General features: G+C 40.4%; 1 protein-coding gene across 1 annotated transcript; it reads left to right on the plus strand.

Moving 5' to 3' along the window:
* The first annotated feature begins 12,582 nt into the window (after positions 1-12,582).
* LOC127190038 (olfactory receptor 5AN1-like) lies at positions 12,583-13,515 on the plus strand. The gene has a single exon (XM_051147087.1). It carries the CDS (start codon positions 12,583-12,585, stop codon positions 13,513-13,515), a length of 933 nt encoding a protein of 310 aa, XP_051003044.1.
* The last annotated feature ends 14,354 nt before the right edge of the window (positions 13,516-27,869 follow it).

The following is a 27,869-nucleotide window of genomic DNA, read 5'->3' on the forward strand; positions in this document are numbered from 1 at the left end:
AACGAGAACTCACTCACGGAATTTGCCCTCTGGTGGCTGGAGTAGCTGTCTGTGCAGGTTTGACAGCCTTCATCGCCATGTCCCTCTGAGCACATGCTCCCTTTCCATGGTCTTACGATGCCACAGGATTATAAACCATCTGACTGCCTTTAGAGTCATTTGAACTGGTGAGGACACGTGTATGAGTCTGGTTCCAAACTCTCAGTTTACAAAGGAAGAGCCTGAGGCCAGAGTTTTCCAAAATGGCCCCGCCAGCTAGTAACACAGATGGATAAATTAGGTATGAATACACTTCCTTGCTTACATGGCACTTTTGCTTCTGATGCATATTTTTTTTCATAATTTAATCTGAATTAACAAACACAGCAAAATAGACATGGGACCATTTCCCACACATGTGTGAGGAAAAACAAGGCTCCAAGGAACAGGCAGGGCCAATTCAACAAAACCAGAAGCTAAGATTCAAACTATGGGAGCTGAGAGCAGACAATTTGAGTTGAATTCTGACTCTAGCACTTAGAGCTATGTGACTTTGAGTAGATAATATCTCAAAGCCCAAATATTCTTACCTAATGTGAAGCTAAAGCAATAACTAATTAGTGGACCAGCTCATCAGTTGGAATGAACTTGAATAAAAAATTACTAAGCAGAAAATCACATTACAAAGATGAGGCAAATAGCACAGTAGTGACAAAAGCACGAGTAAGCCAGGACAGAGCCCAGAATTTAACCCAGACACATGTGCAACAAGAGCTCAAGGAAGACACAACAAGTGAAAACTCGTCTCTTCAATACAGGGCACTGGGAAAACTATTTCCACATGCAAAACCAACACACGTGGTCCCTTATCTTAAAGCACACAAATATCCACTCAACCTGATCTTAGGACAACTCCAACTCCTTGACGATGATTTAGTGGATGTTTCAGCAAAGTTCAGGTTCAGAAAGCAAACGTGCCCAAGTAGGACTTGACCCTGAAGTGCCCCCGTGTGCTCATGTTGGAACACTTGGTCCCCAGCTGCTGCGGCTGTTTTGGAGGTTGTGAAATCTTTGCCACAGTGGGACAGTTTCTTGCAGTTTTATCTGGCTCTAATCTATTTCAGTCCAGCCTTGCGCTCCAGAGCTGGCCAGCCACTGTCATGTGACCTGTGTCTCATGGACTGTCTGTTGTGCCTTCTCCACTTCAGTGTGCCAAAACAAAGACTCAAAGTAAATCGTTCCCTCCTTAAGTTGCTCGTATAGGATACTTTATCATGGGGACAAAGAAAAGAGGGAACACGCTGTGGGTCTACAAAGTTCTGCATAGAAAGGGAGACAACACAATGGAAAGGCAGGCTAGACACTGTGGTGAGGCACTGTCCCTTCAGTACAGGGTAACTCTATGTTTTAAAAAAATATTTTTAATTTATATATTCGCTTTACACCCCAATTGTAACCCCCTTCTTTTTCTCCTCCCTGTCTTTTCTTCCCACCCATTCCCCCCTCTCCCCACCTTGTCCTTAGAGAAGGGGAGCTCCCCCCCAACCCACCCCAGCATCTCAAGTGGCTTCAGGACAGAAATTTTCCTGGTCCACTGAGGCCAGGCTAGGCAGCCCCATTAGGATGAAGTGATCAAAAGCAGAACACACCTTCTCAACTTACTAGGGGGCCTACATGAAGATCAAACTACACATCAGATACATATGTGTAGGGGGCTTAGGTCCAGTCCACGCATGCTCTTTGGTTGGTGCTTCTGTAAGCCATCATGGGTCTAGGTTAGTTGATTCTGTTGGTTTTCTTGCAGCAGTTGTCCCCTCCGGGTCCTTCTATCTTTCCCTTCCACTCTTTCACAGGACTCTGAGACAAGATGGAGACCTGAGAAGGTAAGGTACAGGGAGGCTATGGGATGTCTCTAGCTGAGCCTCCTAGCAGTGGGGGACTGAGGCAGTCACCTTCTAATCCTGCAGGACCTGCAGTGGAGGGAGGGGAGCACCAATCCACCTACAAAACCTTTGATCCAAAATTTACCCTGCCTATAAGATGTGCAGAGATTAAGATAGAGACTGAGAGAATGATCAACGAATGCCTGGTTCAACCTGAGACCCCCCGCTGGGAGAGAGCCAGTCCCTGACACCATTAACAATACTCTGCTGTGCTCACAGACAGGAGCTTAACTCAACCATTCTCTCTCTCTCTTTTTTTAAGATTTATTTATTTATTATGTATACAGCATTCTGTACCAGATTTTGTTATAGATGGTTGTGAGCCACCATGTGGTTGCTGGGAATTGAACTCATGACCTTTGGAAGAGCAGTCAGTGCTCTTAACCTCTGAGCCATCTCTCAAGCTCAACTCAACCATTCTCTAAGAGACATTCCTAGCAGCCAATCAAATCAGATGCTGAGACTCACAGCCAAGCCTTAGGGTAACTCCATTTAAATCATATGTGCGTATGTGCAGATTATATTAAGTATCTATGGTAGGGGTTTTCAATGTGACTTTCACAAAGGTTCTAAGTGCTAGATAGCCCCTCAGACTCCCTCCTCTGTCCTCCCCTCCTCTCCCCATTTAACCCTTAATGTTCCATTGTTTGTAACTCTTCCTTAGCACCTACATCTTATCTTTCTCCCTTGAAATTGTTTCCATAACTCCTAGTTTTCTGAATTCTATGGACACTCCAATTTAAACACTCATATCTAAACATTTGAAACTAACACCCACACATGAGAGAGAGAGAGAGAGAGCCGCAAAGCTTGTCTTTGTTTGGATCTGGGCTACCACAGTCAGAATGACTACTTACCGCTCCTCCCATTTACCTGAAACCAGTGTAGGTTCATTTTTTTTTTCTTTACAGCTAAATAAAATACAATTGTGTACATGTGACACATCTTTGTTGTTCATCAGTTGATGGATCAAGTGGCTGTTTCATTTCTGCTGGCTATTGGACACAGAGCAGCACCAACATGGGGTGGCAGGAGTGCTTGTAAGTAGGAGATAGAGCTCAGTGACGGTACAGCTGGATCAAGTGCTATTTTTGAGCTTGTTAGCAGCCTCGGCACTGATTTCCACAGAGGCTGCACCAATTTTTATCCCCACCTGCAATAAGTAAGTGTTTCTGTTTTTCCACATCTACACCAGCTTTGTCATTCTGTGTTAAGGTAAAAATCTCAAAGTAGTCTTAATGGTTTTCCTGATGGTTAAGGACGGTAAACGTTTTAGAAAATATTTCTTAATCCAATTGTGTTTCTTTCTCTTGGGAATTCTCTGTTTAGTTCCGTGCCCCAATTTTATTAATTAATTATTAATTATTAATTAATTAATTAATAATAATATTTTAATTAATTTCTTCTCTCATACAAAAATCCAGACCACAGCGTCTCCTCTTTCCACTCCCCCCAGTTCCTCCCCCATCTCCTCACTTCCTTAGATCCAAAACCAGCCTCCTCCAGCCTCGTCCCTCATTCCAGTATCCCTCCAGAAAAGAGAAGACCAGCCCCCCCTCACCCCGATCCCCCAGGAACATCAGCCCAGCACTGCACAAGAAAACACAGTTGGGCCAGACACAAACCTTCTCACCATGGCTGAGTGAGGCAGCCCAGTAGGAGGAAGCAGGAACCCCAAAAGCAGGAAAAAAATTCAGACATGTTCACCCCCACTGCCAGGGGTTTCCCCACACACCAAGCAAACAGCCATAACACATTTGCTGAGGACCTAGCACAGACACATGCAGGTTTGGTGACTGTGGTTTTAGTTTCTGTGAGTCCCTGTGATCCCTGCTTAGTTGAGTTCTCACGCTGTGCTCCCCTGGTGTCCTAGACCCCTTTGGTTCCCACAATTCTTCTTCCCACCTTCTGAGCTCTGAGTGGAGGGGCCGAGAGACCTCTGACCTGGCTGTGGGTCTCTGCATCCGTTCCCATCAGCTGCCTGAGGCAGCTTCCCTGATGATGACCAGACTAGCACCAACCTATGAGCACAGCAGGTCTCTGGACTAGCCAGTCTCTGGTTCCTGGCCTTGTCTGTCTCTTTAAATTTTTTGTTTTCATCTTGCACTGGGCAGGGGTGGTGGTGGGGTGGGTTGGTGGTGGGGAGCAGGTTGCAAGGGCAGAGAGCTGATCTGAAGGGACTGGAGATGAGAGGGATTGGGGTGCATGATGTGAAATTCACGAAGAATCGATAAAGAGTTAAAACAAACAAGCAAGCAAGAAAACAAACAAACAAACATCTTGCTGTGAAAGCTGCAGTGTGTCACAGTGTGTAACACAGTATACCCTTTGTCTTAAAGAGCTTTACTTGTCAATGTTCCTCTCAGTGTGTCATTGGTTTAAGGCCCCTGGCTTCTGCTGCGTTATCAATACTGGATCCTCACAGGGAATCCTTACAGGCATCCCGTTGTTGCCTTGTGTAATGGACAGCCTGCAGGTTTGGCTCTACAGGACGGGCCACTTCATGTGCTCCTGCAGTGCATAGATAGGGTACATGTTGGGGTCGCCCAATTCAAATCTGGGCCTGAGTACTGGCTGTGTTGTTGAGCCCAGCAGCTCTCCTGTGTAAACGCCACCAGGGCCAGATTTTCTGCCAGCCCTGATGGTCCCAGCTCAGTTAAGGCTAGGCACAACTTCTGAACAGAGTAACAAACCCTATGTAGAGTTAGTAGATTTTTTATTTAAATTCTCAGAAATCTGTATGTTAAATGATTATTAATATTTAATATTGAATTATTATTTTAGTGAAGTCAGTGGTTACTCCTTAACCAGCTTTAAGCCCAAATCACCACACATAGAGACTAGAATCTATTTAGCCTATAACACAATGCTGTGCAATAATTACCCCATCCTAAACATCCATGCCAGTATAGTTTCCTCCAGTTCAGATTTCCCACATTATACTTGCTTTTAAATCATCTTACAGATCATATTCATTTCTCCTGATATTTCCTGGTATTTTCCTCCTGGCTCCATCCTGCCTTTCCTGTTCTTTTTCCTCCCCCTTACTCACCAAGATGTCCCACCCAATTCCATTATTGCTCAGCATTGGCTAGTTGGTTTTTATTGGCAATACAGAGAGCAAATGGTGACATGTTTACACAAACAACACAGGAGATACTTAGAATAAACATCACAAGGCAATATCCAGATTGAAGTAAGATAGTGGGGTAGAGAAATCAGCATTTAAATGAACAAGGGTAAGCTGTACACAGTCCACAAGAACATTGTGGCAATACCTGTAGGAGATGCACAGGGCTTCAGGAGGTCCTGGGGTGTCTGGGACCTGTTGGGTGGGCGGAGTTACCTGAGGGAGGTATGTAGTGATTTTGATCAGGATCACTCTTCATTCCTTCCCCTCCAATTCCCCCCTTATCCGCTCCAACATTTCGTGTATTCCTTCTGAAAGCCACTCAGTCCACTTTGTGTTGCCAGTATGTGCATGTGTGTAGAGGCACTTACTGGAGCATGGGTAGCCTTTCAGGGGCCAAACCCTTGAACTCTCTCTTTCTAGGGAGAATCAGTTGCCAATAGCTCCTCATCAAGGGGTGGGAATTCGTTATTACCTCCCTGTACATGATGGGGTTTTGTCTGGCTTGATCTGGTGGGATTTTTGTGCACAGTCACACCTGCCTGTGAATTCCTGTGTGCAGTTGCTCTGTTGTGTCTGGGAGACATTAATCTAGTCATTCATTGCCTCTGGCTCTTACAGTCTTGTTTTTTTTTTTTTCAAGACAGGGTTTCTCTGTGTAGCCTTGGTTGTCCTGGACTCTCTTTGTAGGCCGAACTAAGCTGGAACTCAGAGATCTACCTGCCTCTGCCTCCCTGTCTTAAAGTCTATTTAATGACAGGGGTTTCATGAAGAATTTTTGTATAGGATTATTCTTAGATCAAATATTAGAAAGATTTCAAAATTACATGTGTACATTCCATTAATAAACAGAAAGTCTGATGTATACTATGAAATTTTAAGATTTAAAAATTTTTTTTTTCTTTTTGGTTTTTTCTCTTTGTTTTTGTTTTGTTTTTCCAGACAAGGTTTCTCTGTGTAGCCCTGGTTGTCCTAGATTCACTTTGTAGACCAGGCTGGCCTTGAACTCACAGAGATCTGACTGCCTGTGCCTCCAGAGTGCTAGAATTAAAGTTGTAAGCCACCACACCCTGCCCGAAATTTTAAGTTTTTATAGTCTTTATCTTACTTAGTCATCTTCTGAGCTCCCTTATGCCTTAGGTATCACTGTTGACTGTCATTTAATATATGGGAATATTGTGGTTTGGAGAAATTTTTGCAAGGACACAAATCAGTAAATGCTAGAGTCAGAGTCCCACCACCAAAATTTTAAAAATTTCTATTTGTTTGTTTATTTATTTATCTCTCTATGTGTGTTTTTGTGTATGTGTTATTTATTTATTTATCTCTGTGTGTCCCTGTGTCTGTGGGGTGTGTGTGTGTGTGTGACAGAAGGCTAACTTTGGGAGTCAGTTCTCTCTTCCCACCATGTGGGCTCAGAAGCTCAGGTCATAAATTTTGATACAAGCACCCTCACTGATGAAGCATCTTTCTAGTCCTCAACTCAAATTTCATTTTATGACACCAACACTGAAGGTTGTGATCAGAATAAGTCATTCTTTGTCTTATTCAAGAAAATTTCAGTTTCTTGTCATAAAGTGGTGGATTACTTTGTGTCTTGACTTCTTCACTTATGCATAGGATATACTGCATGTCTGTTACAGCTGTTGTACTGATTGATTCACAATAGATATTTGAGGAAATGTTTGCATCTTATTGAAAATAAAATGATATCTCTGTTGTATAAATATACATTTGTTGATATAAAGCTATTTTTAGCTTTATTTAGACATATTATTTCATATTTATATTTTATTTTATAATATATCCATGATATAATTATATATTTACTGTATATCATATAAGTATTATTGTATTAATATTATCAACAATACCAATCTATTATATTCATATTATATACTATAAGTACATTTTATAATATAAATATATAATTATATAATATAGCTATATCACAGCTAATGATGCTATCTTGGGAAAATTTCTGACCTTAAATTTATCACCTAGTTGGGGGGGGCGAGGTTCTCTTCTGTCAGAGGTTTGGAGGAGTGGAATAGGGCAAAAGAGGGAAGGAGGATAGGAATGGGAAGATAGAAGCCAGGGGATAACAATTGAGATGTAATCTGAATAAATTATAATAAATCAAAATAAAAAAGTTTGTCACCTAGAAATTGAGGTTTGGGGACTAGAAGATCCCTACATCCTTTGCAGACCTCTAAGGTCAGTAATGTTACAATTGGTGTCATAATAGAATCACAGGGGAAGTTAAGAATTGATGCACACGGCAATCTGGGCTGTAATTATTACAAAAATCTCCATGACAACCGTGATGCCAGAGGACAAGTGTCAGTGGAATGTTCTCTCTAATTGGGGTTTCCCTTCTAGTTTGGCTGTCAACAGCATACTTAAAAGGATTCCTTTGTGTTGCTGTCTTACTTGGTGTGAGTAGACAGCCAGTTAATGTCCAGAAGCATCCATCAGGAATATACTAATGTCCCTCCTGGAAAATATTTGAAAACTCAGCAATGTCAACATCTGGCAAGGACTCTTTCCTTCTGCAGGGTACGAATGAGGGTTATAGGGTAAGACTTGGCAGTTAAGCTCAGCTGTCTCAAGGTCCGTCATCTTTCTGGGAGGACTCATTGTCCTACAGGATTTATGGGGATTAGACTCTCCAATTTTTCTCCTAGCCACTCTCCTAACTTCCGTATCCTCATACTCCCTCTCAATTTCTCTTTGTACTTACCCAAATTATCTGTTGTTCAGAGTGAGAATATATCCTTTGTTTAAAATGTCAGGTCTGTGTCTGAGGTGAGAGGTGATTGTTGAATTCTTAAGCATGTGCCTTGAATTCTGTTACTCTCCTTTTTCTATGTATAACAATGGGGATGGTCAGGTCAACTAGATCCCAGTGGGATGATCTATAAAGCTTGGCTGATTTCAAAAGCCAGAGATTGAGATCAGGATAAAAAACAAGAATTGGCTGAGCTCCAGATTTCCTAGGATCAAAACATGCTTGTCCACATAATTCAGTGTTTTCCCTTCCCTAGAACTCTCTTCATTGCATTATTGATATAGTAAAAATTATATCCTATTCGGGTGGACAGCTTGGTTCATGACTTTCAGTTGTAAGAGACAACCCAAGCCTTATGATCCCACAGAGTATTCATGCACAATTCTACTAGACAGTTCCCACTCTTCAAACATATCTGCAGTGTCACCTTTGGTGGCCATGGTGACATCAGCTTCAGGAGTGCATATATCAGAGATGCCCACTCCAGGCACAGGCAGTGATGGTCTGACTGCCCCTTTAATTTTATTTTGCTCATATCTTCCTCACTCAGCCACCTTCATCTAACTTATTATTCCCAACACATTTCATTAAACTGGCTGTGTTTTCATCAGACAGATAAGCTGTGTCTGCCCTGCTGAATCTTTACCAGCTGTTCTAGTTTAAACTGGCCTGAGGGGATGCTGACCACACACAGAGGACCTTAATAAAAAAGACTGATATGCTCATTTTCCCCTATGTTAAACCATTTAAATACATCAGTCTGAAAAAATATTATTAAGATGCAGTGGTATAGAATTCAAATGTAAAAAAAAAAGAATTCAAATGTAAAATTATTCTTCACAGAGAAGAGACTTGATACCCTATGAGCATATACAGGGGGAGGTAATCCTCCTCAGGAACAGTCATAGGGGAGGGAAATAAGGGGAAAAGGGGAGGGAGGGAAGAATGGGAGGACACAAGGGATGAGATACCCATTGAGATGTAACAAGAATAAATTAATAATAAAAAATTTAAAAAATTATTCTTCACACACAGTATATATATATATATATATTTCTACTCTAATATGAGGTATTGTACCCTTGTAGTTCTATTATAATATAAGGTTTACTTCCAATAATTTGAAAATGCTATTGCAGGCTATTTAGGATAAATAAGTTATACAAATTAATTTTTAGTTGATCAAATCATGGTCACATCAATTACTAGTTTATTTTTAATCACAAGAATATACATTGTAGGTGAGTCTATAAAAAGATAAGGTAAAATAGTTAGATAAGGTCTTCAAAACCATCAGAGACATACAGAATATGGCATTTAAAAATGTTTTTATTAATTTAAAGATTCATTGACAATGAGACAGTTTAACTCCTGGCAAGAGCAGCCTACCTCAACGAGGGTAATGAGCATCAAAGAACCTCCTTATGGAGATGGCTTCAAATGTGGCAAAGCAGCCACTGGGCAAATTTTCCTCATTTCTACCACAGATAGAATTCTGCATTAAAAAGCTCAAGCTTGGATGCAGGAAGAGTCTACAGCCAATCTCTGCCAAGACAGGGTAAGCAAGTCCTCAATAGTTCCTGCCTCACAAATATGACTGTCAGATATTTTGAGCCAGAAGGCCGAAGATGATGCTCCAACGTTATAAAAAATTTTGGGTGACTATTCAGGTAGCAAACTGTCTTTGTCATCTTTTTATTTGGGAAGCTGCTAGCCTGAACTCTCTGTATACTCAGGTAATTAATTTTATTCCTTCTCAAGTCTCTAATGAGGTTGAAGACCAGATAGTTTAGTTTTACAATTAAACTTAGTTGTTTAGGAGTTAAGACGTTTTTAGGTCTAGATAGATGTTTTAAGTTGATAACGATGAGATATGATAGATACTGATTCACATTCAGAATTTTAGATGCACCAAGATAGGAAAGATGTTTTCTTCAAAGTTGCCAAATACAAATAGCCAAAATACTATTAATGTAACATTTATATAATTCCTAGTTGTTTTGTCATTCTTTTTGCTGTGGGTAGTTTATTGTATATATATGCAATAATATGAATGTGTATGTAAAAATATTTAATAAAAAAAGGAATAGAAGCAAGACAAAGGTTTACTGGTTTAAGCCTGCTCATCTCTGGGCAGTGTACTTTACTCCTTTGGATCTGCATGATCTCCCTTTTCATCCTACTCTATGGAAAAGATGAATAAACAAGGAAAGGAATGTGAAACAGCAAAAAAAAAAGTCATCTATTGTAGCAATGCATCAGAACTATTCTTTCAAAAGAAAATGTTTAGATGAAACTCTCTCAATTTCAATTATATTGTTCAGTTGAATTTGATGTTATTAAATTGCACCTGTTTTATTTAAAAATATTATTATTAATAATAGTATCTCATAATTTTCAGTCTGTACTTGAAATAGTGTTTTTGATGGAATACATCGAAGTGTGGCTGTATACAGCACCAGAGTGCAGTGAGAAGGCAGCCTAGACATTAACCATTTACAGTCCATCACTTATTATTATTGTAGTGAACAATTAAATTGATGTTTAAAAATGTTACCCATGAGAGTTTATAATCTTAAAATGTGTCCATTAAACTTAACTCAACTTGGATGTACTGAGAAACAACATTGTTTATTTTATGAATAAACAGAAAGATGCCCAAGCAACAACAACAAAAAAGTAATGGAAAATTAGCAAAAGTAAGATTTCAAGTTTCAAATGCAAAGTTGAATAGCACCGGTTGACAATACATTGAACATACAGTTGTGGGTGGATGCAGATGTGAACGAACAGAACACTTAACACTGAGGAGAAAGCTTCTTCCAGCCCCTCTCATCAGCACTGTCTTCTAGATGGCACTTGGTGGAGGAAAACAAATGCAGCAACAAGAATCTGCAATCTGCCTGAGTGGGAGTTAGAAAAACCATATGAGACAGGAAGAAGTATTCTAATAACTATTTCTTAATTCTGTTATTGAAACCTGGTTCATATAATTTTTGTAGGAACTAACTTTGTCAGAGGGCCCTTGATATCTCATTTTTGTTCTATCATTAGTTGCACTTCGCAGAGGGAGGTGAGGACAGGAAGAATAATTGCTGACATTGCCCTTTGTGTCACTCAGCCTCTTGAGCAGTGCTAGAGGATGGACAACTTCATCATCTCCTTTTATACACATGACTACCGAGGAGAGCAGTGTTAACATGATAAACGGATACTCAACCAGTAAGTGTGTCAGATTTTGTCCCCACTTGTGTTCTTATGGATATACATCTGAAATTGTTATTATAATATAGTAGTTATATAAAATTGTAGGAATATAGGTAATTAAAAAAGAAAAAAATCACAGCACCCTTACTTCCTAATATTTTGCTTTATTTGGTTTTAATGTGTTTCTTTGGAAATGGTTCACATGATGTATATGTGTATTATGTATGTATGAGTGTGCACATGTGTACCTGTGTGTTTATCTATGAATGTGAGCATGAAATATCAATATATATATATATATATATAGACAAAGACAGAGAGCCATTGATCACATACATGAGAGTAAATACAGAAGACAAACTTATAGGGGATTAGGAGAGCGTTCCTTGCATTCATCAGTGCTGTGGGTGCCCAGTCCTTGATGATTTCGAAGATATTGCTGTACTGTCTTTGTATATTTTGTTACTATGAACACATATTTCAGTTGCATTTTTTCTGTTTATCTTAGCCAAGGTTTTCATATTTTCTTTCTCTTTCTTTCTCTCTCTCTTTTCTTTCTTTCTTTCTTTCTTTCTTTCTTTCTTTCCTTCTTTCTCCCTGCTGTCGTGGAACTCACTCTGCAGACTAGGCTGGCCTCAAGCTCACAGGGATTTGCCTTCCTCTACAATCCAAGTACTGCGATTAAAGGTATGCGTCACCACTGTCCAGCTCCCATTTTCATCTGTTTACTTGACACTTTCCATTTGGATGTTATACTCTATCCCAAACATGCATCAACATATAATGGATCCTTTAATAATTTTTCCATTGAGTCATATTTCTCAGACTATTTATGGAGGTCCACTCATTCCACTGTAATTTAAATTACTAACCTTGTCATTTGAAAATTCCTAGCAATATATTTGTTTTTGAAATGTTTATTTCTTCTTTTGATGCATGTCTGTCATTGTGATGATGATCAGCATTAATGTTAACAGTACAGCTGCTTTTCTCTAAGTGTTGATGCATTCTGTACTCATCATTTGTGCCCTTGAAATATGCCGGAATTAAAAATTATGACATTTTGATCCTGTAAAATGTGGGGATGTTTGTTAAACAAATTTGTGAAAACTAGTGGAAATTATTGTAAGTAGGGAAAATAAATTTTACCAGTTAAAGAATTTTAAACCACTGTGAGGAAAAGAAGCTACGAAATTTACTTTGGAGTCCTTTATGTCACACTTCATAGGAAAGTTGATTTTATTACAAAAATAGGAACACGTGCTTGTGGTCCACAAAGATGTGTCAGCATCACTGATCATGACAATGGGATCCAAGCCTTCTATATACGTGTGTGTGTGTGTACTTTGTATTTGTATATGTTCATGTGTATGTGTGTGATCACATCATCACATCATCTCTCAGGCATTGTTTTAAGAAGTTGTCATCCAAGTTTAAAATGTATATTATTAAGATGATTATCCAATGTCACTTGAGTCATAAATGCATTGTTTTATTTCCATGTTGATTTTAGGAGCATGAACACTGAAGTGATGCTTGGGGAAAGAAATATTACCAAGATCACCCAGTTCATCCTCCTGGGATTCTCCGATTTTCCCCAAATCACGGCACTGCTCTTTGTTGTGTTCCTCATCCTTTACATTACAGCGCTGACTGGGAACCTGTGCCTTGTTGTTTTAATAAGGATGGACTCCCACCTCCACACACCCATGTATTTCTTCCTCAGTAATCTGTCCTTTATAGACCTCTGCTATATCACCTCTACAGTCCCCAAGATGCTTTCCAACTTCTTCCAGGAAAAGCAGGTTATCAGCTTTGTAGGCTGCATAGTTCAATACTTTATCTTTTCCACTATGGGGCTGAGCGAATCTTGTCTCATGACAGCCATGGCCTATGACAGGTATGCTGCCATCTGTAACCCTCTGCTCTATTCATCAATCATGTCACCCGCCCTCTGTGCTCGGATGGTGATGGGAAGCTATATTGCAGGACTCATAGGTTCTTCATCTCAGATATGTGCCTTGCAGCAGCTCCAATTCTGTGGTCCTAATGTCATCAGACATTTCTTCTGTGACATGCCGCAGCTGCTAAATCTATCCTGCATTGACACTTTCTTTACACAGGTCCTGCTTGCCATATTAACGATGTTGTTTGGGCTTACAAATGCCTTAGCCATTATGATATCCTACGGCTATATCGTCTTGTCCATCCTGAAGATCACATCAGCTAAGGGCAGGTCCAAAGCTTTCAACACCTGTGCTTCTCACCTCACAGCTGTTTCCCTATTCTATAGTTCTGGTATCTTTGTCTATTTGAGTTCCAGCTCTGGTGGCTCCTCCAGCTTTGACAGATTTGCATCTGTCTTCTATACTGTGGTGATTCCCATGTTGAACCCGTTGATATACAGTCTGAGGAACAAGGAAATAAAAAACGCCATGAAGAGATTACAAAAAAAGATAATCTGAAGAAAAGTTTGCAGATAAGAATATTTCAACACAATACCATGTCATATTTACTTCTACCTGAAATCATGTGCATGTGGCTGGAACACTACAAAGTCTGTGGCTCTTTGGATAAGAAACAGACAATATGCTAGTGTGAACCAACTATTGATTCAATGATATGGAAACACATCATTTTCAGGACCATTAGGGCCATAATTTCCATGTTAGAAAATGGACATCTCATCATTAATTATTCTGTTTATAGGTATTTGAGAAATATCAAGATGAGTAATTTGTGCACACCTGAGAACTGTTAAATTACAAGGCTATGCCTCTAGAGAAGACCCCTGACCCTAAGTCTCCTAGCCCTGTCTCGTCAGTATTGTGATGTAGTGTAATATAGACAGGGCTCTCCGTTTGATTATTCTGTGATCCTGAACAGGTGTGGATCATCATAAGCAAATGTCCTGTATGAAATGAATAAAGCCACACATTGGCTTCATTGTGTTTTTTAGGAAGACTAATCAGAACCATCTTGATGTTTACAGGAAATCACTACCAGTCACTTAATGAATTTCAGATCAAATACAAAAGTGGGAGTTTGAATCATGAAGAAAAATGTTGAGAAGACCATGGTTTCCCCAGTACTATTCCCTTGGTGTTTTGATAGTTTGATTTCTGGCATCTTGAAAAGTCATGACCTTGAGAAGTGCCTTATCAGCTTTGGAGCTGAAAGATGCTCCACCACACAACAAGGACATTTACTCAACTATGTTCATAGTAGCTTTATTCATAATTGCCAGAATCTGGAAACAAACTAGGTGTCCCTCAACCAAAGAATGGATAAAGAAACTGTGGTACATTTACACAAGGGAATGCTACTCAGGTATTAAAACAAAATCTTAAAATTTGCAGGCAAATGGATGGAACTAGAAAAAAATCATCCTGTGTGAGGTAACCTATACCAGAAAGACATTCATGGTATATACTCACTTATAAGTGCATATTAGCCAATCATAGATGTCCTCTGAGAGAGACCACCACCCAGCTGGGGATTGGGACAGATTCTGGGACTTGCTGCTGGACTCTGGATGGAGTGTTGAGAGTGGTATGGAAGTGTGGGGGTATGGAAAGACCCAGAAGTTTCAGGAGCCACACAGGGAGACCATCAAGGTCAGAGGATCTAGACTAAGGGCCCCTGAACAAACTGATAGGCCAACCAAGGACAATGCTTTTAGTAAACCTAGACCCCCCTGCCCTTTCAGAGATAGTGAACGGACAGATCATTCTCTACGGTTGTGTATGTAGTGGGAGTGGGGACTGCCTCTGATATGAACTCTGCTGCCCCTGATTTGTTCATTTTTTCTTGATGGAGAGGCCCTGTGTGAACACAGAGGAAGGAGATGCAGGCTAAGCAAATGAGACCTGATAAGCTGTCATCAGATGGTAGGGGAGGAGGGCTCCCCTGTCAGAGGTCTAGGGGAGGGGAATTGGGTGGAAGAGGGAGGAAAGGTGGGAATGGGATGATTCAAGTGTGGGGATAACAATGGGAATGTAAGATGAATAAATCATAGTAAACTAAAAAAAAAAAAAAGAAAAAAGTGTCTTTTAAAACTTATTTATTTAAAATATTTTTTAATTTTTCTGTTTTTACATATACATTTATATTATTACACACGTATACAATAAACTACTCACAGCAAGAAGAATGACAAAACAATCAGGAATTATATAAATGTTACATTCACAGTGGTTTGGGTATTTGTATTTGGCAACCTTGATAAAAACATCTTTCCTGTCTTGGTGCATCTAAAATTCTGAATGTGAATCAATATCTATCATATCTCATCTTTATCAACTTAAAACACCTATCTAGACCTAAAAACATCTTAACTCCTAAAACACTAGGCTTAATTGTAAAACTAAGCTATCTAGTTTCCAACCCTATTAGAGACTTGAGAAAGAATACAATTAATTACCTGAGTAGACAGGAAGTGCTGGTTAGCAGCTTCCAAAAGAGAAAATGACAGAGACAGTTTGCTGCCTGGATAGTCACCCAAAAGTCTCTATAATGTTGGAGCATCATCTTCAGCCTTCTGGCCCAATATATCTGACAGACATATTTGTGAGGCAGGAACTATTGAGGACTTACTTACCCTATCTTGGCAGAGTTTGGCTGTCGACTCTGCCTTCATCTAAACTTGCCCATTTTTAGGCAGAATTCTGTCTGTGTCAGAAACAAGCACATTTTCCCCAGGGCCTTATTTGCTGCATTTGAAGGCATCTCCATAAGTAGGTTCATTGATGCTCATTGTTTTTTTTTTGAGGTAGGCTGGGTGTTGCCAGGAGTTAATCTGTCTTGTTGTCAAAGAATCTTTAGAATAATAATAATAAAAAATCTTCAAATGCCATATTCTTTAGGTGAAAAAAGTGTCTTATGAGCCAATAGCAATATATGACATGGTGGGACCTGATCTTCTTTCTCTCCTACCCTTCAACCAGCAGCAAGTTTGCCCTGGGTTGATATAGACAACCAGACGACACCACAAAATATAGTTTGATATTTCAGGCATGTGCTTAAGTTTGGTGTAAGAAGACTTGTGAGAATTCATTGTTCTATAGTCACTGGACATTCAATATTGCTGAGATTAGCAGCACAGGCATGGTCTTTATTGTCTGTGCGTGTCCAACATTTTGTGTCCTAGTATTGTGTGGTTTTAAGAGTGTGATGAAATGGAGGTAGCAGAATAACTAGAACTGTAAGCTGGTATTCCCCAGTATTGCAGCACAACTGTTTTCCCAAGGTAGATATGACCTTCACTCTCATGAAGCAGAATTGCCTTACACAATACCTTGGTTCACAGCCGTGGGGTCCAAATATTTACAATAGTACAGTGATAAGTACGCCCATGGAAATGTAAATGATATAATGTTAATATTCTCTCCAGAACCAAGAGGAGTGGTTTACACTTGCAATCCCAGATTTAGTAAGGCAGGAGGAGTTCCATGGAGTGTAGGCCAACCTGGACTACATACTTCCATCCCACCCTGGGCTACAGAGTGAGACCATGTCACTAGCAAACAAACCAACAAACCCATTCATGCAAACTCCCTTCTTAAAATGGGGCATCATAAGTCCCTCACTTGAGGTTATACCCACCAGTCTCTTTTGTCCCCAGTTTCATAAAAGACCACTTGTGGTTGGCAGGTCTTTTTTCTTAGAGTGTATAAATGCACATGGTTGACTGGGCCTGGAACTCCCCAGGCTGATGATTTCTTGTTAGCCAATCATGCTGTAGAGGGCCATCATTGTTGACGCTGCTTCTCAGGAATCTCTCATGCTTTGGTACGTAACTCTAATAAAGTCACTGGTTCATAAGCCTGGATTTGGATGGAATCCTTTCTTTGGCCTGTTAGTCACTTCTCTATCTGGGTCATTGTGTTTATTTACATGTTTCTAAGAAACTTCTTGCAACATTCAGGGAGCTCAAAGGACAAGGAGAGGATATAGGTAAGCAGGGTTGTCATTTTTGGCCAGTCATCTCATGTCAGACTTAAGTTTGAAGTTTCTTGACTGGTTTAAAACAGGACCATCATGTGCAAACAACAATGGCCATTGGTTTACATGCTGCTTTATATTTTTATCTTAGCTTCAGAGACTCATTAGATATTTTTATTTTTGATATTATAATATAATTACATAATTTCTCCCTCCAAATTTTCTACATAGCCTTCTTTATTCATTATTTGAGAGTTTCATACACGTGTACAATAAATTTTGGCCATATCAATCACTTTCTCCCTCTCTAACTTCTCCCCTGGCACCCGTGCCCCCTTATTCTCTTTTTCTATTCCTCATTGATTCTATTCAATGCTATTTATATGTATTGATGTAGGACCATCCATTAGAGTGTTGACAACCTCTGAGGGGACACTTCCTTGAAAGAAATTGAATCTTTCCCTTCTAGCAATGTTCAGCTACCAAAGGTCATCAGTTAGTAAGCAGCTCAGTTAAGTTTCTCTATCTATGATGGAATTAGACTAAGTGTTCTGTGCAGGTAACCAGAGCTGCTATGAATTCATAAGTGCAATGGCCCTGCCATGTTCAGAAAATATTGTTTAGTATCAGTCCTCCCCAACTGATTGTGTGTGTGTGTGTGTGTGTGTGTGTGTGTGTGTGTGTGTGTGTGTGTGTGTGTGTGATAGATAATACTATTTTGGGATGAACACTCCACAATTACTTATTCTTTGCACTCCAAACAACTGTGTGAGTCTCTGTATTGACATGTTCACTGAAATAAAAAAGAAGCTTCTCAGATGAGGGTTGAGTGTGGCACCTATAGGTGAACAGATAAGTATTTAGAAGGCAGTGTGCTACTATGTATATTTAACAAAGTAATAGTAGAAGACTCTCTCCTACAGTGTAAGGCTTCCCCACCTTTTGGTGGGGGAGGAGGCCTCCTTCTGTCAGGGGTCTAGGGGAGGAGAATAGGGCAGAAGAAGGAAGGAGGGTGGGATTGGGAAGATACAAGTGAGGGGATAACATTTGGGATGTTATCTGAATAAATTATAATAAAATAAAAAAACACTTATACATGTAAAATTTGAAAAAAAAAAAAAAGCCAAAAGAAAGCAATAGGCTTCCATATGAGTTTTTTTTAATAAGTCTTATTTTGTAGTAGATCTCTTTTATTTCCTTGTAGCCCTCTGTTTCCTTCATCCATTCCTTCTTAGCCATCCTCACATCCCCAGGATGCTCGTACCTGTTTCCATATCACCTGTGTTCTGCTATGCAATATCCCTTGAGGTTTTCAACTAATGATCCTTTTCTTGGGTCTTGTATTCTACAAGTATTCCATTAAGCCCACAAGTTTAAGAAGTGAAGCCTGTATCCACAAAGAGAATGTGAGGATGAGGTGTTTGCCTTTCTGGGCCTCGGCTACCTCACTTATTATAATTTTTGGTGGAATTGCATTGAATATGTAGAGTATTTTTGTTTGGATGGCCATTTTCACAATGTTGTGCTAGCAATCCACAAGCACAGGAATATTTTGCATCTTTTAGCATTTCCCTTCATTCTTTCTTCATTGTTTTAAAGTGTTCATTATAGAGGTTCTTTATTTCATTAGTTATGTTTACTACAATGGTGGATGTCATGCAGGAGGAGCTGCAGTGGGCAAATGAGCTTCCTGGAGATGTCCCACTGTTTTTCTCAGCTGTGATGGCGGTACCTTGGAGAGGCAGAGCCTCAGGGGCTTCTTTTCCAGATTACTTCTCGCTGCTGATGTACCTTCTCATGTTTGTCATTGTTATATTCCTCACATATCTGGCATAGTGTGATTGGATGTGGGGAGCTCCTCACTGCCTATCGTTTGGTGACTATTTCCTGGGAGACAGCCCACTCTGTTGGGCAATTTTCCTGCAGATCAACATGAAGATGAACATTCATGTAATCATGCTGTTTAGATGAATTAGTGATTTTACAGAATGCCTGATTTGATTTACATAGTTTTAGGAAGTTAGGGTAGTTGATAGAAAGTTTAAGGAAGTGATTTAAGTTGTCGCAACAGAAAGTTATAACAAAGTTAGAGTGCCCCCTCCCTTGTAGAGCAGCGAGGGCTGCACAGGTTAGAAAAGGAGTACAGTGAGCTTTTGTGTATTACAAACATGAGGTTGTACAGTGGAGAGAAAAATAGGCTTGGGACAAATTATTGATCAAGAAAAACATTTCATTTTAAATTGGGTCTGAGTTTCTGGATCATGTGAGCCAAGGATGTGGTCACAAGTTTAGATGTGCTCCGTGAAAAGGCAGAATTATGAAGGAAGAGTAAATAATTTGGGCCCATCTGGGACACAGTGAACCAGCAGAGGTGAGTTGGGCGCGGGCCACAACCCACATTGTCCACCATCCCTAGAGGCCTGTGGGGCACCCAAGAAGCTTTTGGCTTGGAGCTCTCTCCACACACTCCTCACCAGCCTGGCCCATTTGGGACACAGTAGAAAGCCTAGCATAGGTGAGTCAGGTGAAGGCCACAATCCACATTGTCTGCCATCCCTAGGAAGCCTGCAGGGCACCTGAGCAGCTTTAGGCTTGGAGCTCTCTCAACCTGCTCCTCACCTGCCTGGACCAACTAAGACACAGGCAACAAACCTAGCAGAGCTGATCTGGGCATGGGTTCCAACACCTGTTATCTGCCATCCTGAGGAGACCTCTGGGGAGCCCTAGCAAACAGTCTTTGTCTTGGGACTCTTTTTGCCTTTTACCAACTGCCTGGCCCACCGGGGATATACATAGCGACCCCATCAGAGGAACCTCCAATCCTGCTAACACCTTAGACATTAGATGACGAGAGGCCAGCATAAGATACAAGCAACAAAACCCAGAGCAATATATCACCACTGGAAATCAGTGGTCCTACCACAGCAAGCCCTGGAGATACTAACACCCACAAAGCACAAGAAGAAGATTTTAAATCTGAGGTGATGAAAATGATAAAAGCCTTGAAGGAGGAAAATTAACCTTTCAAAGTAATACAAGAAAATACATCCAAACAGATGAAGGAACTGAATAAATCCTTTAACAAATTACAGGAAAATACAATCAAATGGGAGAAACAAATGAACAAAACTATTCAAAACTGAAAAATGGAACTAGAAGCAACAACAACAACAACAACAACAGCAACAACAACAAAGAACCATAATCTGAGGCAATCCTGGAGTTGTAAAACCTAGGGAAGAGAACAGGAAGTGTAGACACAAGAGATACCAACAGAACATAAAAGATGGAAGAGAGAATCTCAGGTGTAGAAGATGTGGTTGAAGTTATCGATACATCAAAGAAAATGTTAAAACTAGAAAGTTCCTGACACAAAACACCCCAAAAATCTGGAACACTATGAAAAGACCAAACAGAATAGGAATAGAAGAAGGACAAGACTCCAAGCTGAAAGGCCCAGAAATATTTTGAACAAAATCATAGAAGAAAACTTCCTAAACCTAAGGAAAGAGATGCCTATAAACATACAAGAAACTTACAGAACTCCAAATAACTACTTGGACAAGAAAAGAAAATTCTCCCACCACATAATAATCAGAACACTAAATGTACAGAACAAATAAAAGAATATTAAAAGCTGCAAGAGAAAAAGGCCAAGTCACATATAAAGGGAAATCTATCAGAATCACACCCGACTTCTCAGCAGAGACTATAGAAGCCAAAGGGCCTAGATATATGTCCTGTAGACACTAAGAGACCACTGTTGTCATTCAAGACAACTCAGTAAACTTTCAATCACCATAGATGGAGAAAACAATATATTCCACAACAAAACCAAGTTTAAACAGTACCTATCCACAAATCCAGCCCTATAGAAGATACTAGAAGGCAAACTCAAACCCTAGGAGGCTAACTACATCACAGAAAACACAGGAAATAAATAACCCCAAGCCTCCAAAACCAAAAGAAAGGAAAATCTCTCACTCTTTCTTCCCTCCCTCTCACCACAAACATCAAAATAACAGGAACTAACAACCATTGATCATTAATATCTCCAAATGTCAATGGCCTCAACTCCTCCAATAAAAAGACACAAGCTAACAGAGTGGATGCAACAACAGGACCCATCATTCTACTGAATACAAGAAACACACCTCAGCAATAAAAATACGCATTGCCTCAGAGTAAATGGCTGGAAAAAGGAATCCAGTCAAACAGACCCGAGAAGCAAGCTGGAGTAGCCATTTTAGTATCCAATAAAGTACTTTCAACCAAAACTAATCAAAAGAGATGGGGAAGGGCACTTCATGCTCATCAAGGGAAAAATATGCCAAGATTATGTCTCAATTCTGAATATCTATTAACCAAATGCAGGAGTGCCCACATTCATCAAAGAAACATTACTAAAGCTCAGATCACACATTGAACCCCACACATTGATATTGGGCAACTTCAACACCCCATTCTCACCAATGGGCGGTTCATCGAGACAGAAATTAAATGGAGAAATAAGGAAACTAATAGATGTCATGAGTCAAATGGACCTAACAGATTTCTACAGAACATGTCACCCAAACACAAAAGAATATAACTTCTTCTCAGCACCTCACAGAACCTTCTCCAAAATTGAACATATACTTGGTATCAAATCAAACTTCAACAGATACAAGAAGATGTAAATAACTCCTTGCATCTTAACAGATCACCATGGATTAAATCTGGAACTCGACAACAACAGAAACAACAGAAAGCCTACAAATTCATGGAAACTGAGCAACTCCCTACGCAATGACCTCTGGGTAAGGGACAAAATAAAATAGAAATTAAAGACTTCCTAGAAGTCAATGAAAATGAAGGCACAATGTACCCAAACTTATGGGACTCAATAAAAGCACCTAAGAGGAGTAGATGTCTGGAAAGAATCAAACTAAGGGTTGAAATCAATGTTAGAAGCAAAGACAAAGGCAAATAGAATAGATACCGGAAGTACTTGAAGAGAAGGAACAGGACAGGTGTCTACCACAGAGATCCCCTGAAAGACTCTACCCAGCAGGGAATTGAAGCAGATGCTGAGACTCACAACCAAATTCTGGGGTGGATCCCAGGAAGTCTTATGGAAGAATTGGAGGATAGAAGGACCTGGAGGGGACAGGAGCCCCCACAAAGAGACCAATGGAGTCAACAAATCCAGGTTGTGGAGGAGGGTGCTACAGAGACTGATGCACCAACCAAGGACCATGTGTGGTGAAGACCTAGACCCTCTGCTCATATGTAGTAGATAGGCAGCACAGTCTCCTTGTGGGTCCCATAATATGGAGAATAGGGGCTACCTCTGACAGACTCCGGTGTCCACTCATTGGTCACTTCCCCCTGATGGGGTGGCTTCACCAGGCCACAGAGGAAGAGCATGCATGCAGTCTAGATGATACTTGATAGGCTCAGGTCAGATGATATGGGGAGAAGTTCTCCCCCTTTCTGAGTACTAGAGGAGGAGGAGGAAGGGAGTTGGGGGAAGGAGGGGGGATGAGGGAAGGAGGGTGGGACTGGGAGGATATGAGAGAGGGGGCTACAATTGGGATGTAAAGTGAATACATTAAAAAATATTAAAATGAGTAAATAATTCTAAGAATAGATCAGATGTTAGCCAGTTTAGCTGAACAAGACTTCAAAACTAAGATGAATGATGGATGCTCTGTTTCCTAGTAAAAACAGACTCCCCGTATTATGGGACCAACAAAGAAACTGTGTTGCTTATCTACTACATCTGAGCAGAGGATCTAGGTCCTCACCATGCCTGGTCCTTGGTTGGTGCATCAGTCTGTGCAGCAGCCCCCTCCTCTGCCCAGATTTGTTGGCTCTACTGGTCTCCTTGTGGAGCTTCTGACCTCTCTAGGTCCCTCTATTCCCAACTCTTCCATAAGACTCCCTGCACTCCACCCTGGAGTTTGGCTGTGTGTCTCAGCATCTGATTGGATTTCCTGGTGGGTGGAGTCTTTGAGATCACCTTTTAAGATAATTGATTCCTTCTTTGTAACTGCAAATTGCAGCCTACCGGTAAAGAAAAGCTGGCTGAGAAATTACTTGCTTGGTAACATTTTGTTATATATAACAAGTTATTGGGAATAATTTGTTTTTCTTATTTGTTTCTCACCCATAATATGTAAAATATTTGATCATGTGAGGGTATTGGGGAACATGTTTTTCTTACATATACTCATCGTAATCATTCACTTAAAGAAAATTAGAATGCAACCACATTGTGATTTTTGTACCACTTGAAGATCTTGCTGGGATATAAAAGCTGTGGGGGAAATAATAAATGTTAGACCTCGCTCTTTAGAGTTTGTGCCATTATATACTTATATGAATACACACATATATTTAAAGTATACACACACACACACACATATATGTATGTGTGTATGTAAATACACATAGGTAGTTTATATGTGTACATGTACAGTAGCTGGAGAGGTTGGAACCTTTTTCCATCCATAAGGATGTGTGTATGTGTCTATGCATATGTATAAGTTTGGGTTGGAACTTGCTCTTGGAGTTTGCTCCATCCAACCAATGTGTGAATGTGTATGTGTATACGTGTCTGCCTGTCTGTCTGTGTGTGTGTGTGTAGGTATGTGTATATGTGTCTGTCTGTCTGTGTGTGTGTGTGTAGGTATGTGTGTATGTGTCTGTCTGTCTGTGTGTGTGTGTGTAGGTATGTGTGTATGTGTCTGTCTGTGTGTGTGTGTGTGTGTAGGTATGTGTGTATGTGTCTGTCTGTCTGTCTGTGTGTGTGTGTGTGTGGGTAGGTATGTGTGTATGTGTGTATGTGTCTGTCTGTCTGTGTGTGTGTGTGTGTGTAGGTATGTGTGTATGTGTCTGTGTCTGTGTGTGTGTCTGTGTGTAGGTATGTGTGTATGTGTCTGTCTGTCTGTGTGTATGTGTGTAGGTATGTGTATATGTGTCTGTCTGTCTGTCTGTCTGTGTGTGTGTGTGTGTGTGTGTGTGTAGGTATGTGTATATGTGTCTGTCTGTCTGTCTGTGTGTGTGTAGGTATGTGTGTATGTGTCTGTCTGTGTGTGTGTGTGTGTGTGTAGGTATGTGTGTGTCTGTCTGTCTGTCTGTGTGTGTGTGTGTGTGTAGGTATGTGTGTATGTGTCTGTCTGTGTGTGTGTGTGTGTGTGTAGGTATGTGTGTATGTGTCTGTCTGTGTGTGTGTGTGTGTAGGTATGTGTGTATGTGTGTATGTGTCTGTCTGTGTGTGTGTGTGTAGGTATGTGTGTGTGTGTGTAGGTATGTGTGTATGTGTGTATGTGTCTGTCTGTGTGTGTGTGTGTGTGTGTAGGTATGTGTGTATGTGTCTGTGTGACGTTAGAGAAGATTGGAAGAAGAAGCTTGTTGGAACCTACCTGCTGGAATCTGTCATACGTCATCATGATGTGCAAGTGTGTGTGTGTGTGTGTGTGTGTGTGTGTGTGTCTGGTCTTTTTCTTTCTTTTCCTTTTTAGGTGCTTGCCACCATCAGTGGAAACCCTCACTAAGAGTCATCAGCTCTAGACCCCGCTTGGCACAATCGGGTGGACTCCCCCTCCAGGAAGCTCGCAGAACTATCAGTTCTGGCTCCTTAGTTTACCACTATCAGTGGAAGCCACTGTCAGTAACAATCAGTTCTGACCTGGAAAGCTGCCCTCAGAGAAAGTTGGCTGGGTGATCAGCCAGCTATCGATCTAGGCCCTGACTCATTCTACCCCTGTGATGTTGAAGCTGGTCTTTGACAAAATACTTTCCTCTTGTCCCCATGAATCACAAGTGCCACTTCAGTGGTGCAGATTTCTGACTAATCACAACAGATTCTTTAACTGCAACCTGACCAACACACAAATATTCTTAGCCAAAATATCTCACGAATGGCCCCTAACTCAGTTTCTAGGGTCCTTATCACCCTGAAACCTCATGAACTGGATCTCAGATGTCCATATTTCTTTTAGTATAACTGTCTTCCAAGATTTCATTAAAATGGCATCAAGCTCTCCCAATAGCTTTTCCAGACCAGAGTTGCAAAGTCTCTCAAATTTGTCTGCCCAAACCACAGGGTCAGGTTCATCATAGGAACAATCTCATTTACTCACTGCCAATTTGAGTTTGAGTTTCATTTCTGTTCTTGGAATAGAAGACTCCACATAAAAACAACAAGGAGGAAAAGATTTATTTGCCTCACAATTCCTAGCTATATCCTGAAGGGGAATTCAATACAGGAGCGCGAGCTGCTAGTCACATCCTATCCATGCTCAAGAGTGCAGAGAGAATAAATGCATGCTTATTTGCTTGCTGGGTTCCTGCTCTCTTAACTCACATGCAAAGCGCATCTGATGAAACGTTGCTATCCACATTCCTGGTAGGTCTTCCATTCTGCCTCACGTAAGGCAAGCAAGATAGTTTCCCACAGGCATGCCCAGAGGCCAGTGAGATCTAGACAACCTTTCCTTCAGGCTCTCTTCTTATGTGATTCTAGGTTGTGACAAGTGGGCTTTTAGTATTAACCAATACTCTCTCTCTCGTACACACACACATGCACACACACACACACATGCACACTCACACACACACACACATGCACACTCACACATGCATACAAATGTGCACACACACGGAGAGGACAGAAAATGATTTAAACAATAACTTAAAAACTAATAAAATAATAAAACTTTAAAACATTCTAACCATCACAATTACCTATACATTATTCTTTGGCAAACCACGACTTTTTTTTTTTCTTTTTTCTTTTTTAGCATTGGAAGTAGTCAGAAAGATTTAAAACATTTTTTTAATTTGTTCACTTTACATCCTGATTGTAGCCCCTCCTCTCATTGCCTCCTGATCCCACCTTCCCTCCCTCATACCCTCTTCCTCCCTCCCCTTAGTCCTCAGAAAGGGGCCCCTCCTCCCCTAACATCTGACTTCAACCTATCAAGTCTCATCTGGACTGCCTATATCCTCTTCCTCTGTGGCCTGGCAAGGCTGCCCCTCCAGGGGGAAGTGATCAAGATGGGGGGCAGAGTCCATGACATAAGTAGTCCCTACTCCTCATACTGTGGGACCTACAAGGAGACTGTTCTGCCTCTTTACTGCGTCTGAGCAGAGGGTCTAGGTCCACACCATTCACGGTCCTTGGTTGGTGCGTCAGTCTCTGTATTATAGTGTGGTTATCCTACATTATGTGGCTAATATCCTCTTTAACATCATTAACCAATGCCATGGGTCAAATGGATCTAACAGATATCTATAGAACCTTTCACCCAAACAAGAAAGAATACACCTTCTTCTCTGCACCCCATGGAACCTTCTCCAAAATTGATCACATCGTAGGTCACAAAGCAAGCCTCAACAGATACAAGAGGATTGAAATAATACCTTGTATCCTATCAGATCACCATGCTCTTAGGCTGCAATTCAACAACAACAAACAGAATAACAAAAGCCTACACGTTGTGGAAACTAAACAACTCTCTGCTAAATGACACCTGGGTCAGGGAAATAAAGAAAGAAATCAAGGAGTTTCTGAAATTCAATGAAAATAAGAAGAAACAACATACCCAAATTTGTGGGATACATTGAAAGCAGTGCTAAGAGGAAAATTCATAGCACTAAGTGCCTTTAAAAAGAAATTGGAAACATCGCACATAAGCATCTTAACAACACAACTGGAAGCCCTAGAAAAAAAAGAAGCAGAAACACCCAAGAGGAGTAGACGCCTGGAAATTATCAAACTCAGGGCTGAAATTAACAAATTAGAAACTAAGAAAACAGTCCAAAGAATCAACAAAACCAAAAGCTGGTTCTTTGAGAAAATCAACAAGATAGACAGACCATTAGCCAAACTAACTAAAGGCAGAGAGACAGTATTGAAATCAACAAAATCAGAAATGAAAAGGGAGACATAACAACAGACACTGAAGAAATCAAAGAATCATAAGATCCTACTTTGAAGGCATATACGCCACAAAATTTGAAAATCTAAGGGAAATGGACGATTTTCTTGATCAAGTTCACTTGCCAAAGTTGAGTGAAGAACAGATAAACAAGTTAAATAGTCCCATTTCCCCGACAGAAATAGAAGCAATCATCGATGGTCTCCCAACCAAAAAAAGCCCAGGGCCAGATGGTTTCAGTGCAGAATTCTACCAGACCTTTAAGGGCGAGCTAATACCGATACTCTTCAAGCTACTCCAAAAGATAGAATGAGTACATACCAAATGTGTCTTTCTGGGTTTCAGTTACCTCACTCAGGATGATTTTTCTAGTTCCATCCATTTATCTGCAAATTTCAAGATTTCCTTGTTTTTAATAGCTGAGTTATATTCCACTGTGTAAATGTATCACAGATTCATTATCCATTCTTCTGTTGAAAGACGTCTAGGTTGTTTCCAGTTTCTAGCTATTACAAATAAAGCTGCTATGAACATAGTTGAGCAAATGTTCCTGTTGTATAGTGGAGCCTCTTTCTGGTATATGCCCAGGAGTGATATGGCTGGGTCTTGATAAACCAATACATCTATGGACACTTGATTTTTGACAAAGAAGCCGAAACATATAATGGAAAAAAAGATAGCATATTCAACAAATGGTGCTAGTCTAATTGGATGTCTACTTGTAGAAAAATGCAAAGAGACCCTTATTTATCACCCTGCACAAAACTAAAGTCCAAGTGGATTAAAGATCTCATCATAAAACTAAGTCTGTTAGAAGATAAAGTGGGGAAGAGCCTTGGGCTCATCAGCATAGGAGACAATTTCCAGAACAGAAGCCAATAGCCCAGGCTCTAAGATCAACAATTAGTACATAGGACCTCATGAAACTGAAAAGCTTCTGTAAAGCA

Source organism: Acomys russatus, chromosome 5 (genome assembly GCF_903995435.1).
Source record: "Acomys russatus chromosome 5, mAcoRus1.1, whole genome shotgun sequence".
Taxonomy (NCBI): domain Eukaryota; kingdom Metazoa; phylum Chordata; class Mammalia; order Rodentia; family Muridae; genus Acomys; species Acomys russatus.

What these genes read in the sequence shown, in the direction of transcription:
- LOC127190038 (XM_051147087.1), top strand. Translation starts at nt 12,583, where the DNA reads ATGCTTGGGGAAAGAAATATTACCAAGATCACCCAGTTCATCCTCCTG.